Genomic DNA, 19,924 nt, shown 5'->3' with positions numbered 1-19,924 from the left:
GTGAATATTCGTCGCGTGATACAGTAGTCTATATCTGGATTAGGATCATATAAACAAGTCTATCGCATCACGAATTTTCACTATTACTGCTTACTATGAGTATGATCACATTTTCCTTAGCCCTGAAAATGTTATTTGTCATCCCTTGTGAAAGGAACGTAATTTACAACTCAGGTAAGAGCTGTCGCCACAACTGCGTCATTACATAAAAAGTGAGCTTATATGCGCTTTTATTCCACTCAGAAGTTAGAAATTTATTTTGTGTTGAGTGGCACAATAAAGTTTCTTCGCGTGATACGGTAGCCTATATCTGGATTAGGAATATAATCGTGTGAAATTGACCAGCGTGGTGCACATTTCTCTTGTGATAGCCTAGGTATGGATACAGAAAAAGTTTAGATCTTTTTTTTAAGGGAGACAAAATTAAAATATTTCATAAAGTGGACCAGCATCGGCATCTTTAAGCGTACAGAGGTCGCGAATGTTGAACTCGCACCTTCGAGTTTTGACTCGATCGATTTTACTTGGTTACAAGTAACTATTCTCATTTTGGTTCCGTATTGAAGTTGACGTATATCTCAAATATTATAATAATATTTACAGGTCCACCTGTTCAATACAATACTTAACTTAATTTTACTTGGTCGAAGGTTTTCAAAATGACGGCCAAAGTCATTCTGTCACAGTCGCACATGGCTGAGTATAACCTCCAATTCATTGTCTAAAAGTGTGACCAGAAAATAATGTTTTACAACCCACTGCTCCAAAATAAAAGGCTTCTACTAACATTTGTCTTTAGAAAGAGTGTGATATGCAATCTCACTCCATGCGAGATTTGTGCTGGACAAAGCGGAGGCGGGACAGGGTATTGTCCAGATACTCGGGTTTTCCCTGTCATCTTTCATTCACGCAACACTCTCCATTATCATTTCATCGGTCTGTCATTAATCATTGCCGCAGAGGAGTGTGACAGGTCTCGGCAGCCGGCACAATTACTATCCTCGCCACAAGATGGGGGCTTCATTCAGTCCATCCCTGACCCGGTCACTGAATGGAAAACGGGTTGTAGGTTTTCATACTATTATTATTATTATTATTATTGTATAATTCATCATGAAGATTATGTCGACTGTGGTTAACGTTGCTTCAGTTGCAGGAGTTTCATCTTGTTTACTGTTCGGCCTATAGTGTACCTTCTGTTAGGAAACGAGGGAAGTCCAGTGACCCTTCTCCATTCATATTTTTCTTTCACCCAAGGTCATTCCACTGGCCTTTAAACTGTAATTCCAATGCTTTTCTTACCCCATTGCAAAATAATCTATTTCATTATTTCAGATTGCTTTGCGCTTTGTTGAACAAAGCAATTAATCTACACCAGCTGCCGTATTGTTGATCAAACGGTGGCGCGACATGGCTGCATGACAGCACTTAAAAAAGAAAATTCAGAAGAAAATCACTGATTTTATACAATGAGTGACATTATGTAAATATTTTAATGTCAATATACAGTATGCTCCTTTGCTTAACAGAGTTTATGCATTTTTATTTCAACATTTAACTTCCGAAAAAAATTTACCCTGTGTCATTCAAAAAAACACGTCAACCGAAGTGGCTCTGCCCCCTTTATTTCAGATAAATGAGGTTCTACTGTATATGTATAAATTAAGATGTACATAAAGCAAAAACTCATATTTACAGTGTTTCGAAAAATTGGATAAGTTTTCCTCAAAACAGTGTCTTCAGACCTACGTTGTTATTGCACCAATCGCCACAATTATTGCAGGATGCATTTCATTCTCCTTCGAGAACATATTCAGCTATTAAATATCAGTTAAACATCAAACCAAAAGGATGCTCATTACAGAGACTAAAATAACTATGTTATTTGGATCATCAATCCAGACACTGGTTTGATGCAATTCTCCATGCCACCCTATCCTGTGTTAACCTTTTCATTTCTACGTAACACCTACTACATCATACATCTACAAGTTGCTTTATGTCTCACCGACACGTAAGTCTTATGGCAACAATGGGATAGGAAAGGGCTAGAAGCTGAAAGGAAGTGACCCTGGTCTTTATCAAGGTACATTTGCGAGGTGTGAAAATAGGAAACCATGGAAAACAATATTCAGGGCTGCTGACAGTAGGATTCAAACCAACTACCTCCTGAATTCGAACTCTCAGCTGCGTGCCCCTAACAGCACGACCAACTCACTCAGTCATCCTGCATCTACTCTAATCTGTTTGTCATATTCTTACCTTGGTCTACCCCTGCTGGTTTTACTGCCTACACTTCCCTTAAAAACTAACTGAACAAGTCCCGGGTGACTTAAGATTTGTCCTTTGTCCTATCATTCTATTTGTTCTTCTGGATAAATTTTGCAAAACTTCTTCCTTTCACCAATTCGCTTCAGTATTTCTTCATTTATGATTCGATGTCCCATCTCACCTTCAGCATTCTGTCATAACACCACATTTAAAAAGCTATTCTCTTTATTTCTGAGCTATGTATCATCCATGTTACACTTCCGCACAACGTCATACTCCAAATTAAGATCTTCGAAAAAATCTTTCCAATTTCTATATCAGTGTTTGAAGTGAACAAATTTCTCTTCTTAAGAAAGGTCTTCCTTGCTTGTCCTAGTCTGCATTTTATATCCTCCTCACTTCTGCCATCATTAGTTATTCTACTCCCCAACTAATAATATTCATCTACTTCATTTAAGACTTAACCTTTTAATTTAATATTTCCTGCATTGCCTGCCTTTCTCCGACTGCACTCGTTTACTTTTGTTTTGGATTTTTTTTCTATCTTGTACTCCTTCTCCAAGACTGTGTGTATACCATTCAGCAAATAATATCGACAAATCTCACAGTTTTGATTTCCTCTCCTTGGATTGTGATTACTTTTCCAAATTTCTCTTTGATTTCCTTATCACTTGTTCTTTCTGGATCGCTGCTGCTTTTTCAGCTTTTAGCGTTCGAACCCACTATCTCCTGAATTCAAAATCACAGCTGCATGCCCCTAACCGCACGACCAACTCGCTCAGTCGTCTTGCATCTACCCGAATCTGTTTGTCATATTCATACCTAGTCTACTCCTCATCACTGCAGACTGATTTTTCTACAGATTGTAGATTATTCTTTCTCAGAATCTAATCCCGATCACCTTCAGAATCTCAAATAGCTTGGTCCAATCAACATTATCGAATGCCCTTTCCTAGATCTATGAATCCTATATACATGGGCTTGTCCTTCTTAATTCCGTCCTCTAAGTTCAGACGTAAGTCAGGATTGCTTCATCTGTTTCTACATTTCTTCTGAAGCAAAACCGATTTTCTCCCAACTTCATTTCAACTTTCCCTAGAAGTAGTTTTCCATGTGAGCTCTTGATATTCATACTATTAGTTTTCCTTTCTCCAGAGGTTTCTTTGATTTTCCTGTATGCAGCATCTACCTTTGCCACAACCATAAAACCTTCAACGTCCTTGCACTTCTCTTTCAGCCATTCTTCCTTAGGTGACCTGCCCTTTCTAACTACTTCGTTCTTTAATCACCTGTATTCTGTACTACTCTCCTCATGTTTTGCATTCTTGTACTTTTGCCGTTCTTCAATGAGGTCTTATTTCTTCTGAGTTATCCACTGATTCTTACTTGACCTTAACTTTCTTCAGAACTTTCCTTCAGCAGCCGTACTCATCTCATTCTCACAATTATAAAGAAGAACAATTATCACTTAAAATTGAAACCCAACATGCCAATGTCTTTTGTTGTCTTGTCACTTTTTCTCCTTGATGTGAAAAAACTATTGATACCATAATTGCATTTTGGTGAAAATTCTTACTGTAGTCATGAAACAAACACTTATACAAGGTAATGAATACACATTAAGACTAACACTATGTGTCGTTCTAAGATATAATTGGTAAATGTAACACAGGTTGTGAGTTTCACAAATAGGAAAAGTCCTTTCAGTTTTAATTACTGCATTGATGGGGTGAAAGTTCCTTTTGGTGATCACTGTAAGTACCTAGGTGTTAGTATAAGGGAAAGAACTTCATTGGGGTAATCACAAATATTATTGTAGATAAAGGGTACTTAGGGGTTGTAGTAAGGATGTTAAGGAGAGGGCATATAAGTCTCTGGTAAGACCCCAAATAGAGTATGGTTCCAGTGTATGAGACCCTCACCTGGATTACTTGATTCAAGAACCGGGAAAAAATCCAAAGAAAAGCAGCTCGATTTATTCTGGGAGATTTCCGACAAAAGAGTAGCGTTACAAAATTGTTGCAAAGTTTGGGCTGGGAAGACTTGGGAGAAAGGAGATGAGCTGCTCGACTTAGTGGTATGTTGCAAGTGATTAATATCATTGTAGATCCATAATGAAAGTTATTATACTTAATAAAATAATTGTTTATTGTTCATCCACCTATTCAATGGCCATTTCATCTAATATAATAAGGATAAAATCCTAAAATTTCTTATGACTTTAATGTATAGAAAAGGTGGATGAACAATAAACAATTATTTTAATAAGTATAAGTGGTATGTTCCGAGCTGTCAGTGGAGAGATAGCGTAGAATGACATCAGTAGACGAATAAGTTTGAGTGGTGTCTTTAAAGGTAGGAAAGATCACAATATGATCAAGCTGGAACTTAAGAAGACAAATTGGGGCAAACATTTGTTTATAGGAAGGGAAGTTAGGGATTGGAATAACTTACCAAGGGAGATGTTCAACAAATTTCCAATTTCTTTCCAATCATTAAAGAAAAGGCGAGTAAACAATAGAGGGAATCTGCCACCTGGGCAACAGCCCTAAATGCAGATTAGTAGTGACTGATTGATAGTTATCAGTCCTGTTTGTTGTTCAGAGTAAATATAGTACATTTGACTCAATACTGATGGACCGGAGAACACCACTTAAAAGTAGAAATATAAATTGACGAATCTTGAACTTTTTTTTTTTCTTTACTGCAAATGCAAGGTACAGTGAAACCTCGATTCTCCGTTTTTCGAGGGACCATGAAAATAAAACGTACAACACGGGAAAACGGAAAATCCAGGAATGAATGAAAACCATCAACAATTTGGCTAAACATCACAAAAATGAAATATGTATAATTATAATCTTACAAAAACTCCTAAACCAAACCAAACTACAGCCCCAGTAGAACTTTGCCTGCCAAGCGACCGCTGCTCAGCCCCAAGGCCTGCAGATTACGAGGTGCGCATGGTCAGTGCCACGAATCCTCTCGGCCGATATTCCCGGCTCTGTAGATCGGGGTCGTCATCGCACCATTAGATAGCTCCACAATTAAAGGTAATCACGTAGGCTGAGTGGAACTGGAACCAGACTTATATCCAGGTAAAATTGCCTGACCTGGTCGCAATCGCACCCGGGCCCTCTGGATGAGAGGTGGGCATGTTAGACCGCGAAACCGCATTAATTACCGGTACGCGAGTTCAAAATCTCGATACTTTATATTCAGTTTTACAGGGGAATCTTTGTCAGTTTCCCGTGAAAACTTCTTTCAGTTCAGCAACTTTGATTAGGCTAGCCAAACTCTTCAAAAAATCTAGTAACGCCAAGCCAAACGACAATCGACCACAAGTAGTTTTTAATTCTCTCATCTAATAAAATAAAGCACATTAGATACAAAAGCACCCAAAATGTTGGCGAAATCCATTCATTTCTTAATCTTTCATTGTAATTTGGTCTCCGGTATACTGTTCGTAGTCAGTTTCTGGGGAAATCTCGTACCGCGCAAATTAGGCCTACATCGACTTTTAAAGGTTATGTTGAACTCGAAAACATGGTTTCAAATGTAAGTATCGATTCTTAAAAGTTCTCGAATGCATTATATTCCATTCTGCGTGTCACAAATCCAATCAAATAGGAAAGATAAAAGAAATATCAAAGACTTCAGAAATTACGGTTATTCGTGACCTTGAGGTCATCTGGAAAGAGCGCTCGCTGCACGTCAGTACTAGTTTGAAATTATACCGACCATTTAAAATGTAACGCGCGCAAATAAAACGACTGCGGTTTTTGGTATTTTAACACGAAACGTAAAATTCCCAGTCTTTCATTAGGACCTAAACAGTAATAGGCAATCCCAAGACCTCCCATGGCTTTCTTTTTTTTAAATGTAAGGTGCAACATCTATTTTGGTCTCGCTAACATAATCATGTACGATAATATCAAAAATACTGAATTTGTATTAAGGAGCAGTTTCGATTCCTGCCTGAAAGCCCAGTTACTCTGCAGTGCCCTGAGCAAAGTGCCGAAAACCTCTTCGGCAGTACGATCGAAAAAATGTAAAAATATAAACATCTAACCCTGGACATAATATGGACGTTTTATAAGTGCGAACATTTGACGAAACTCGTTCCGTCTTCAAGCAGGGCTGTCAAAATCCGCCGTGTCTCCTTGCAGTTGTTGTGGCCACTGCTTTATGATTTTCCGAGATTCTCTAAACAATACCACCCGAATGCGATGCTAAGATCGTCCCTTATGGAAGTTCACCGCCGATCGCTTTTCCAGTACCAGTACAGTACTTGCTTTAATTATCGCAGTGACGGGGCGTTAACGCCAAGATCCATAAATATGTCATAGCCGTCCTTTCGTGAGATACAGTTTATTAAAAAACGACTGATCCAGGATTTAGCGTTGATGGGACTGGAATTTCTGGACGATTGATCCGGGAAATCGTTTCTTCGAGGAACGGATAATGTGGGACTTTTACAACGTGATTTAATGACGATGCTCGCGGGACCACGTAATTTGAACGCATATTCCGGGAAAACGTATTTTCCAGGAACGGATAATCTAGGTTCCACTGTATTTATATGTAGCCAACTCAGAACACTGAAGTTAAAACATAATGTAGTACACTGAGTGGAGCCAATTTGATGGGACCAGTGGGGAACTCCTCTATCATGCCCAAGAGATACAAACACATTAATTCACTGAGAATATCACCAACACACTCGTTTACCAGTTCGCAAAGAACATGACGCATTTATTAAGTCTATAAATATTCCATGGTAAAAATCTTGGTCTAGAAAAAATTCTTATTCAGCTATTTTTGGTGCAATAAATGTACTTCCTACAACAAGCTTTGAAATCTTTGACAGCGAGAAATATCATGCCGAAGCTAGGAAAGTGCGAGGACAGAACCATTCATCTAAATATCTAACCACTTCTAAATACTTCGATAGATGGAGAAGCAGTTAAATACTAAGAACAAATATGAGGTGGAAGTTGCAGAGGGTGACTGTTAACAAAAATGAAATGTAGTATGCACATATAATAACTGCTGTTACTCCCTGGGAAATGTAAAGGTGTACAAATATCAAGTTTATGACAAGGAATGAACATACCTTATTAAGAGTCGCCAGAGCCAACTCGCAAGTCTGGTACTCATCATCTTTGGGGTCAAGTCGAGTCAGTACAGCATCTATGAGAAGTGGCAATCGTGTTATCCTTTGCATTGGGAGCATTAGAAATGAATGCAGTGAGAGTGATTGACATTTGGGACTAGCTTCAAGGTGGTTTAAAACTTCAGCAAATCCCCCATGTTGCTCTCTGAAAGGGAGAGAAAAAAGTATTAGAAGAATCATAATTATGAGATGGTAAAGACACACATGGGAACTGGAAATTTAACAATCAAATTTAACTGGGACCATAACACATTTAATGTTTATCAATGTTCTCCACATGGCCAAACAGTTTATAGGCTGAGAGTTATCTCTTCACACGTAATCAAATGATGAAAGAATAACAATACTTCAAGCATGATCTTTCTATTCTATACCGCCAACAACCTTTGTCAAATAACTTCAAACATTCTAGTTCAGATAGAACTGAGCGGAGTGGCTACACGTGTTAATGTGCTAGAGATTTGGAGCCAAGCTCTGCATTCGGGTGACGAATGGGTTCGAACCTCACTGTCGGCGGCCCAGAGAAGGGTTTCCTGTGATTTTCCATTTTCACTTCCAGACAAATGCCCTGACAGGATCTATTCACATACCACAGCCAATTCCTTCCACCTCCATACCCATTCACCATCATTCATTTCATCTTCATTAGCTCCTCAACTGAGGTTGGCATCAGGAAGGGTATCTGCTCATAAAAGCATGCCATATAGTGTTATCTCACCTCATCCCCGACCCTATTATCAGGAAATGGGACTAAGGGAAAGATATACATACAGACATCCATCCATCCTAGTTTAGGTACGCCAAGTCTACAGCTCGAAGGCTGATCAGAACCCAACAGTTCCACCATTGGCTGTCATCACAGAATTTCCAATACTCGTTATAAAAAAACAGGACACAAATGGTGCATGAGTAAATCAGCTGAGCTGCACTGCCAAATCGAATGAGCAGATCTGAAACATTGTTTCCATGCGCAGATCCACAACACGAAAGTTTTAATGTGCATACTGTTGTTACTGTCTTTGGAATTCTATCCTCTTCTTTCCAAATCATAAAAAAGTCTCTTTTATACAACTCCGTTTCGACACTGGCAATATTTGCTACAGAACAAGAATGTCATTTCATGACGTATGTTTCATGAATTTAAAATAGTTTCAGACAGCTTTTAAGTGTCCTTGAAATAATACCCAGTAAATTATTTAAAACACACACAGAAAACTTATCAATCACAAAACGATAGTCAATACTTCATTCATCAGCAGAAGTACCAACTTTGGAGCTTTCACTATCACTGACAATCACTTTCCCACACAACTGTGCTTTCCCCGTCATCCATAGCATTAGAAATACTACATTTCTGGAAACTTTTTCCAGACAAGGTCACCAGGGATACAATCCCATGCAGTCTTTATCCACGAACAAAGAAGTTGAAGTTCCGAGTGCTTAATAGGACCAGTTGGCGTTAGTGCACGATCATCAGCCGCCACCCACTCTGTATACAGGTGTTTCAAGGCTGCTTTGAACGGATGGTTTACACAGACATATAACGGCCGGAATGATTGCTAAATCGGTTTTAGCATTCTTGGTTTGCTTCTTCATAGCTTCTGTTGTATGACCACGGTAGCTGTTCATACAAGTAAGCTTTTCCGTCCAAGCAATACACCAGGGCGACGTTGCCAAACACATTTCAGCCACCCTTCTACTAGTAGACTGTCCATCCAACCAGAGTCCTGAGCTCTGACAATATCACCAGCAGTTAGATTTTCTTTTGGAAGCATCTCTCTCTTCAACACAACTTACAGTGGAAGTTTAGTTCCATCAGCAAGTATACATAACATTACAGTACACCTCTGCTTTTCATTACCACCCATTCTGATGGTAACACCGTTTGACCCCTGAACACTCACGGTACTGTTCAACGGCATTTCAAAATAGATGGGCGTCTGATCAGCATTCCAATTTGGGAAAGCAGATACGATTTTTTTTTGCAACTGAATTACACGGCACTGGAAAAAACAGTTCTGTTTTCATAGGCAGTACGAACACACTGCGAAACTGTGCTACGCTTTCTAATGCTCAGTCCATTACTCTTAGAGAAATTTCTGATCCACCCTCGGTTTGCTTAAAACTCTGGCATAGCAAGTTCTTTTGCGATTTTTAATGCTTTTAATTGTCACATTTCAGCAGACACGCCATATCCCAATTCCCGCCTTTCAGTTACGTATTTGTACAGAATCCTTTCCATGTCAGGAAACTGTACACTCTGCCCGCGGAAAGCTGTACGATCACCACTACTGTTTAAAAATTCTTCGTCTTTCTCCAAATTCTAATACAAGATTAATCTATATCGTATTTCCTACCAACGGCACGATTTCCGATAATTTCAGCTTCTTTTATAATTTTTAGTTTTTCACTCACAATAAAAAACCACAAATGCTTTGTTGAATTCATGCTTGCACGTGGCACTCTACAACGTGAGACTGCAGACTGACTGCCGCCGAGCGTTTACGGTAAAAAAAAATATTTTAAGGTGTGTTTGGGGTTGGCGGAGAACTCACTGAAAAGCTCAGTTGCCAAGTCACGGCGACCATGAGTGTGCTGATGTTTAATTTCAGGGTTGTTCCGAACTTAAAAATAATTTTACTGAGCTTATAAACTACAGCAGACTTTTAGGAAAGTTTTGCACACATTTATATTATAGGACAAATCTCCATTATCACACAAAATACATATGAGAGAACAATATGGTACACACATGTCCACATGTTATTTTCAAACAAACACTGTCGGAAGACTAGTTGAATCCAGTGCCGACCCTTAAAACTAAAATACACTAAAAATACGTAACATTCCCTAAGATGCGTGAAGTACTGCGCCACGAAATCAAAGGCTTGAATAAGACCAGTACCCAATTTTTAGAAGCGATATTTTTGAAAAAAAGTGCGGGTGGTATTCAGGATTATACGGTACATGTGGGATTGTCCAGTCACTGCTTTCATATTTACCTAATTGTTCAAGGACTTGCACCTGTGTAAATAGAAGCTCTTATATTAGGGTATGTTACAGCTGCTAACAGTGTGACTCTACTGCACTCAGACACACAATCCTGTATCACATTGTTAATAACTTATTTCTCTGCTGTAAATTAAATGACGTGATGATACACCTTGTAAACGTAGAGCATCTTCATCCATTGTGACAACGTCAAGCTAATAAAGATGGATGGACTCTGCAGACACTTGCAACAATAAAATAAAATAACACTTTATAGTAATTATAACTTCTACATGCTCGTACATTAGCTTTACTCATAAACAACATTTGGTTATATGTTTGTCGTGTCGACAGTATTAGCACACCACGTCTATCATTGTCTTCCCCCATCAACTCATCAGCTCGGCCTTCACTACGCCACTTTACAAGTCATTAATCTCATTTTTTGGTCCGTATTGACAACAGTGATCACATTCAGTTTTACAAAGTATACATTTTATTCACCTATTCAATACCTACAATACCACGTTTTGTGGTTACATAATCATAAAAGATTAAAAAGTTGTGGACATATTTCGCCCTTCTTATTGGGCACCATCAGCACATTAGCTAATCTTAAAACAAAAAATTTTTTTTAAGAATGATTACATTATTGATTATGAAAAATTGTGATGAGATATGTTGTGATATTTAAAAAAATTTGTTTTTCTTTAAATCAGTAGTTAAGAAATTTGACATGGGAAGTACGAGCACATGATAAAATTATTGTAGTATATTTTACAATATTGTCTAAAAAATTATTTGTAATAAGCAGTTTTTAAAATCGGCATGTGTCTGGAACTGAAATGGATCCTTTTCTTAGTAAAAGTCAGTATGCCTAATATTTGCCGCAGTCGCTGCTAAGTAGATCAGAGGATGAATTTTGTTTTAAATTATACGTTCCAACTGTTGAATTTAGGTTAAGAAGAAACAAATGGTGTTTCTTCGTTGAGTTTAATTGATTTAAGATACACTCTGGCATAATCGTTGAAATGGAGTATAAGATGAAGATTTATCTGTGTTAGAAAGTTGTGTTGATTTTCACATATAAGGGTAGTCTTCCAGATGTTGTAGGAATCTCGACGGAATAGAATGTTGTTAAATCAAATGCCGTGTGAGTATCTATCTTGTTTTGTTAACAGCGTTGGTCAGACCAACCTTCTGGGATTATTACTCAATTGCTAATTAAAGATGCCTCAATTAACAATCGGGGACAGTACAGTGAAAGGAATAAAGAAGTACAAAACTAACATATTAAGTATGCATATATGCCCTAATGTATGTTGCAAGAAGAAAATTAGTTTGCAGACAAATTTTTACCCAGATAAATTTTTTTTTTTTACAATGGGCTTTATGTCGCACCAACACAGATAGGTTTTATGGCGACGATGGGACAGGAAGGGGCTAGGAATGGCAAGGAAGTGGCCATGGCCTTAATTAGGGTACAGGCCAAGTATTTGCCTGGTGTGAAAATGGGAAACCACGGAAAACCATCTTCAGGGCTGCCGACAGTGGGATTCGAACCCCAGATCAATATTAAAGCCATTTCTGCTGCACAGGTGTGAAACATGGGCAACTAAAGAATAATGCCAGTATGAACTGTAGATAACAGACAAGGGGGAATCAAGAAATGGTTTGGGTGCATGTAGAGGGAAACTGTCCTAAAGACAGATTTTTCCAAGAAACTAAAACAGCACGAAGGTGACAACCTGCATGCGGCAGAGGTGTGAGTGACACTACGAATGCTATTCCTTATCTAGCCAGTCCACGTCATGAATGGTGTGAAAATGCTGTCTCATTAACTTGCATGGGCTTGGCAGACTGATGTGTAATAGCAACTTCTGGCTCGGCGAGTAAGGCAGCGGGAAACTAGCTCACTCCTCGTTTCCCTAGTATGCATCTTCAGCGACGCCACTTATGACAGATAGTGGCGAAGCTGTTGAGGATCAAACCAGCCACCGAGCTGAATACTCAACATACAACGTACATCTCTTTCCGACCAAATACCAGGCAATTTCTTGATCTGATCTCTTTTAAAAAACCATTTCCAGGGTTAAATTTACTGAAAAGATATATATCTACCTTTCAAAACAAAATGGCACCATTATGTTCAAGCACGTGTTGCAAGGTACAAGACCATTTAAATCATTTCAATGAATCTGTCAACATTCTACTAATTTGGGATAAAAAATTGTGTGCAGCAGGCTTGTACGTGAACTGGTGATTCTTAAGTACAGTACAATACTATTTTTGTGTTGTACAGATAAAGATCTACACTGAGTCTTACGTACAAGATGGTCAGTCAGTTGACCAAATCCACAAAGTCGTCATTGATGAGGGATGGCCACCCACGGCCCTCTTCATCATGGACATTTTGACAACCTTCGGCAAAGCGCCTACACCTTCGGTCCATAGACCTGACACAGCTGACGACGAATTTCCATCGGCACTATGTTTTGTGCATTAAGGAACCTTATCACAGACCAAACCTTGCAGGCGGTGCAAGAAAGAATACGAGACTCCTTTTGAACCACTACTGCTATACTGGGTCACATAGCTGTCAGCTTACATTTGGGAGATAGTAAGTTCGAACACCACTATCAGCAGTCCTGAAGGTGGTTTTCCACTTTCATGCCAAGCAAATACTGGGATTGTACCTTAATTAAGGCCACATTCTCTTTCTTCCCAGACCTAGCCCTTTCCTATTCCATCACAACGATAAGACCTATCTGCATTAGTGTGATGTAAAACAAATCTTATAAAAAAAACCAAGTTGCTTCAGCTACAGAGAATCATACCCTAAATTGCGCAAGGTCTCAAAATATGAGCTGACAATACTGAGGAAGACATAAGTAATTTTCAACATGAAATTTGTGAAAAACATTTGCAGATTCAGAATAACTAATGCATATCTGAGAGACTGCTTAATCACTGCTATAACTTCGTACACTCCAGACTTTGAAAATATTTCACAAAACAAGACATGCCGCTTGTCTCACAAACTATATTTCAAATGTGCATACTGTTTTTGAATTTAACATAGCACTGATCTAAAATTTTGTTTCTATGTGAATGTATTGAGTGTAAATACTTCATTGCTTGAAATTTAAAAATGCATGTACACTGGTAATTGATAGTAATATACACTAAACCGGTGATTATTCACTTTTTTCTGTAATCATTTGGAGTAACCAATCACCGTAAGCAAGACCAGCACCAGTCTTACTAAACCAAATATTTGGACCCCAGAGTCCCTTTTATTGCAGTATCACCATCAATTTGACACCAGAGAAAAAAAAGTAACTGAAGACCCCTGCACTAGAGTAAATATTCAGAAACACACTTCAAAATAGATTATCACTTTATGAGATAGGGGGAGTGTCAAAATAAAAGAAGTAATAAAAATATTGGTCTATGCGAATCCCGAGGGCACATTACACAGGAACACATCTGATGAAACAATAATTTTGGCACTGTCTAATACATCTAAGAGAAACACAGGAAATAACTGTTACTGTGAAAAACAAAAAATGAATCACTTACTTCAGACGTCGCAACGTCCGATCCAAGTAGATCTGGTTGGAGCAATACTTGACATAGATGCTGAAGTGTTTTGTTGCATGCTGGTAAATTGTATCACATATTCCATGGAGCAATATGTTGTCTTGCCAACATCTTTCCAGGTCAGCTAGAAACTGCTCCGAGCAATTCTTGACTGCATATTTAAAAAAAGAAAAAAGGAAAGATCATAGTGAAAACCTGCAACTGTTGATTGTTTGAAGGCTAGGGACATTAAGACTATCAGCAACACATTATTTCTGGATGTATACAAGGTGCGACCCAGAATTTCTGAGAATTTGATCATAAAAACACCTAATTTCCACTATTAGCTTTACAGTTGCCATCCTGGGCTTGAATACAATGATTTCAACATGAGTTTCATGCTAGGGAAGAGGCAGAAGTTCCAGGAGGCCAGATTGGTCAAGTAGGTCAAGTACAAAACAGTGGTCATGTTTTTCTTGTTAGGAAGTCCCTCACAGTGAGCGAGGCGAGTGCACGCGCACTGTCATTGTGCAGTAATTGGCCTGCGTTTTTCCACACGCCAGGGCGTTTGCACCTCAAATGTTCCCCTAGTCACCTCAAAAGGTCTCTATGAAACTTCCCGTTAAAAGTCCGATGCAGTGGAATGTGGAACAAACTCCTTGTGAAGAATTTATTTATTTATTTACTTATTTATTATTTATTTATTTATTTATTCCCGACTTACATTTGTGGCGAAGTTAGGGCTCACGGCCCTCTCTTACACTTAACCACTTTAAACAATAAAATTTTAAAATGTTAACATAAAAGATATAGTAATTCGAATGTCAAATAAAATTATCAGCATTGACTTAATATTGCTGCAAACTAGGCACGCTTTTTTTCGGCTGCAGAGAGGAAGACTGCTGCTTTATTTATTAAGAATGAAGTGAAATTTAATGCAGATTCTTTGCTCCTCAACACAAACAATTTTTATATTTGCAGAAAAGCACTGAAAATGAAATACTTGCACTTATGAGGATGCCAGTTGATAGACTACTAATTGAAACATACACCAAGAGGCACCTAGCATCGGAACTGTCACAATTCGTTCACGTGGGATATTAAAATTCTTGGTTATAATTCTTGGAAATTATGGGTAGTACCTTGTGTAACCTGTCTGATAATTGCATTTTAAGAGGCATCAACATAGATGGGTGAAAATTATTACTTGAGGCAAGGACTGAGAGTCATAGTGTACAGTGTAACAAATGATAAAGTAGTTACCATCATCATACGTTAACTTTGTGCAAGTGTGTAACCTGACAAACATATCTTGTTCCAGAGCCTGTATCAATGTATTCCTTTTTTTTTTTTTTTTTTGCTAGTGGTTTTATGTCGCACCGACACAGATAGGTCTCATGGCAACAATGGGATAGAAAAGGCCTAGGAGTTGGTAGGAAGTGGCCATGGCCTTAATTACGGCCTGGTGTGAAAATGGGAAACCACGGAACACCATCTTCAAGGCAGCTGACAGTGAGATTCAAACCCACTATCCCCCGGATGCAAGCTAACAGCCGCGCGCCTCTCACCGCACGAACAACTCGCCTGGTATCATGTATTCAAGTTAGGTAAGTGTTTAGGGAATACGTAAACATGATCTATGAGAAAAGCATCAACTCGGTATTTGTCTTCCATTGAAACAGAAAACCATGAAATGCGAGAAAAGTGGAAATTTAACCCCTTATCTACAGAGCAGATGGAGAGCAGTTGCCTGGTTATCTTGTCAGGACATAATTAGAGAAGGGATATATATACTTGAGGAAAATAAAAGTACACAGTGATTAATCATTTCTGGCCCTGAATGATGTAAAATTTAAATAATTGACCTCATTGCTAGCTAGTGAGCCTCACCTTGAAAGACCCCGAGGAGGGTAGAGAATGAAATTCTTGGAGAAAACTATGCGACCAACCGGGTAGCTGAAGAACTAAGTTTAGTGACATTACCCTTGTTAAATAATGCTATCAGACTGCATGGTTGCAAGGCCACCACATTTGCATTACTGAATGTTATTTCCGATCAAGAAGGATTATCCAAGGAGAATAGCAGTACAGTGTTGTTGAAGCTGATGTTGCTCAAGGCTGAAAACAATTGATTACCCTGAATTACCCTGAAGTTATTGGTGGAAAATTCAAAATGAAAACTCACAACCACAATGGCCACCTAAGAGTGTGTTAGCCAAAATAGTGAGCACATCCGAGAACTAATGCCAGCAGGAGATGGTAGTGAAGAACTGCACGAGATAAACTGAAATCATCCAGGATGTAATGGCAATTCGGACAACAAAGTAAATAAAAGCAGATTATGTTTACAAAATACCTAAAAAATTGAATTGATTTCATGCTTCAAATATCCTGACAAGAAATATCTTCTCTTTGATTAAGGATTGGATGTTATCCATTCTGAAAGCTAAGGAATTCACTGAAATATCTGTATCGAGTTTTTCCTTGGCGGTCCTATATCTCGGATTCTCCTCCTTTTCTAGCCTTTCCTCAATTATCTGGGGTTGGCACTAACAAGGACTAAGCCCAGTCCTGATGTTAACTTTATGTGGAGGATGTATTAATTACTGTGTGTTTCTGTGGTGGTTGGTAGTGTGATGTGTTGTACGCAAATGAAGATGTGTATTAAAACTATCACGAACACCTTGTCCCAGAGACGGAGGAATGAATCAAACATGAGTTAAACCCCCCCATCTGGGGCCCTCTAAACCAAAGGTCACTATGGTGGACATGCAACCAAGGAGCTGGACATATCTCTCCTTCCACCACGATAACAAAATATTGCTTGCCATGGTAGACAATTAGATGGCTTCCGTTCAACCTACTTGTACCACTTACTTCAGTAAGTGTTCATCCTTTCAACCACACAGTAGTTTTTACTTATAATGCCTTCCTGATATCTTCAATCATCTCCCTATATCTCTGACTTGGTTCCCAGGAATGATTTTAAAATCTTCCCGTTTTCTTTAGACCTAAGTTTTGTTGCTGTACAATAAGGATGGTTTTAACACAATAATATGAGTCATCGTTGCATGTCTTTCCCCACTGTCTTTCCTAAGTACACTTTGATCCAGCAAGCATTTTAACAATATGGAATATGATCCTCTATACATAATACATGCTGCCTTAATTCCTTTCTGGAAAATTGATATAATTCTCTAAGTACAATCAATAGGTAAATAACTTGTGATTAAATTATAATATTGTAATTTAAATTTTCACATTTAAAGGTAAGATCAAACTATTCACCTGGTAAAACATTGCCAAAGAGTATACGCCTGTCATTTTTAGAGAGAACTGCTTCATCATTCAGTTCTGAACTGGACATGAAGTGGTGCTCAAGGACATTGAGTGAGTTCATATACGAAGCTTCAGATGTAATAATTTCAAATTTTGCTTCCTGCAATTTCTTCTGGTGGACACTCAAAGTGCCTGAAAACAGAAAGACATCATCTCAGTACATAGGATCACCAAGAGTACTACTAGAAATAGTGACTATTAAAACATAGCATAGTGGATACAAAGTATAATCAAATATACAGCATGAAACACTTAAAACTTACAACCCAAATATTTCTGAAATGGAAGATGCTATTGATGTGCTATTTTCACAGAAATAAAGTGAAAACAAGGGTTCATAATAGTAGCCCATACACAGATTGTAATAATTGAGGACTGGAATTTTCAAAGGTGTTAAGTGACAAAACATTACTTTTTAGCTATAAATAATGTTTTAATTAAGTATTTTTAATGGATCTTATACAAGGAATTATGCCAAAATAAAGTATGCTTACTGGACTATATACCATATTAAGCATATGTACATAACACTGAGCTAAAATGCATATACAGTAAATTAATATTTATATCTGAAACTAGGAAAAGTTGTAAACTCACATTTGGATTTCCTCTGAAAGGTGTTTACTGAACTAACAAATAATAATAAATTTTCAAACAATAATATAACTAAAATATCTATCAATACAAAACTGCGTTTAAACAGTATGAAACACAGAAGTGTCAAGTCAATGACATTACAGAAACATATTTTTCAAACAGTGATAAAACTACATGTCTTTACCTAGAAAAAACTGAACTTAGCAGCACGAAACATGAATACTTTTCACTACTGTTCCTGACAGAGTTCAATGTACTGTACACTGACTTTGCTTTTTCAGGAAGATAGTCCACCACTGACAACAGATGTTCCCTCTTTTCAGCAGATATAGTGCTCTAATATTTCAGGACAGGTATTTCAGCTTTCAGTGTATCTCTCAGAGACTTTCCTTTTTTCAAAACATGAAATTCATTCCAACCTTCAATATCACTGAAAGTTGATTTCATAAAAGGTTTTCCACAGTATCTCACATCTACTTGAAAATAAGAGGCTCTTGTAATGTTCTTTTGTTAATTGAAATTACGAAGTCTACAACAAATTGCAAGTGAAAGAAATTGTTTGCTTCCATACGTACGACTTTAATTTGTGTTTTTTGCTGATGTAGACACTTAAGATCTGCTGGAACAAAGTATTTCATTACTCATTTAATTTTCTCAACAAGAGTGAAATCTCTATTGCACCGTAAATAGCTGTGCCCACTAACAAGAAAATTATGCTGAATAACTTCAGAAACTCCACGGGAAATTAGAAATCAAATATATTACTCTATTTAGAGTATATTTTGTCCTACACAGTTATCATGAAGCACATTGGTTCCTTTTTTTTTTTTTTTTTTTTTTTCCTTCTGTAATATCAAGATTAATAATACACTGACTGACAGAGCAAATGCAACACCAAGAAGGAGTGGTTCAAAGGGGATGAAAGTTGGGGGGAAAAACAGAGACGGCACGGACGAATAATTGATGTTTATTTCAAACCGATATGCAGGTTACACAATGCGCACGGCATTGACTCAGTAGGATGTAGGACCACCGCGAGCGGCGATGCACGCAGAAACACGTCGAGGTACAGAGTCAATAAGAGTGCGGATGGTGTCCTGAGGGATGGTTCTCCATTCTCTGTCAACCATTTGCCACAGTTGGTCGTCCGTACGAGGCTGGGGCAGAGTTTGCAAACGGCGTCCAATGAGATCCCACACGTGTTCGATTGGTGAGAGATCCGGAGACTACGCTGGCCACGGAAGCATCTGTACACCTCGTAGAGCCTGTTGGGAGATGCGAGCAGTGTGTGGGCGGGCATTATCCTGCTGAAACAGAGCATTGGGCAGCCCCTGAAGGTACGGGAGTGCCACCGGCCGCAGCACATGCTGCACGTAGCGGTGGGCATTTAACGTGCCTTGAATACGCACTAGAGGTGACGTGGAATCATATGCAATAGCGCCCCAAACCATGATGCCGCGTTGTCTAGCGGTAGGGCGCTCCACAGTTACTGCCGGATTTGACCTTTCTCCACGCCGACGCCACACTCGTCTGCGGTGACTATCACTGACAGAACAGAAGCGTGACTCATCGGAGAACACGACGTTCCGCCATTCCCTCATCCAAGTCGCTCTAGCCCGGCACCATGCCAGGCGTGCACGTCTATGCTGTGGAGTCAATGGTAGTCTTCTGAGCGGACGCCGGGAGTGCAGGCCTCCTTCAACCAATCGACGGGAAATTGTTCTGGTTGATATTGGAACAGCCAGGGTGTCTTGCACATGCTGAAGAATGACGGTTGACGTGGCGTGCGGGGCTGCCACCGCTTGGCGGCAGATGCGCCGATCCTCGCGTGCTGACGTCACTCGGGCTGCGCCTGGACCCCTCGCACGTGCCACATGTCCCTGCGCCAACCATCTTCGCCACAGGCGCTGCACCGTGGACACATCCCTATGGGTATCGGCTGCGATTTGACGAAGCGACCAACCTGCC

General features: G+C 38.9%; 1 protein-coding gene across 1 annotated transcript in view; it reads right to left on the bottom strand.

Moving 5' to 3' along the window:
- Exn (Ephexin) overlaps window positions 1-19,924 on the bottom strand; it is a 256,905-nt gene that overhangs the window by 23,393 nt on the left and 213,588 nt on the right. The window contains exons 12-14 of the mRNA XM_068226056.1: window positions 17,309-17,491; window positions 14,021-14,192; window positions 7,388-7,592 (exon numbers count right to left, since the gene is read on the bottom strand). Of these exons, the coding sequence (XP_068082157.1) occupies window positions 7,388-7,592; window positions 14,021-14,192; window positions 17,309-17,491 (560 nt within the window). The remainder of the gene's footprint in view (window positions 1-7,387; window positions 7,593-14,020; window positions 14,193-17,308; window positions 17,492-19,924) is intronic.

This window comes from Anabrus simplex, chromosome 2 (genome assembly GCF_040414725.1).
Source record: "Anabrus simplex isolate iqAnaSimp1 chromosome 2, ASM4041472v1, whole genome shotgun sequence".
Taxonomy (NCBI): Eukaryota; Metazoa; Arthropoda; class Insecta; order Orthoptera; family Tettigoniidae; genus Anabrus; species Anabrus simplex.
The sequence above is the reverse complement of the archived record's forward strand: the minus strand, read 5'-3'. Positions and strand labels throughout refer to the sequence as shown.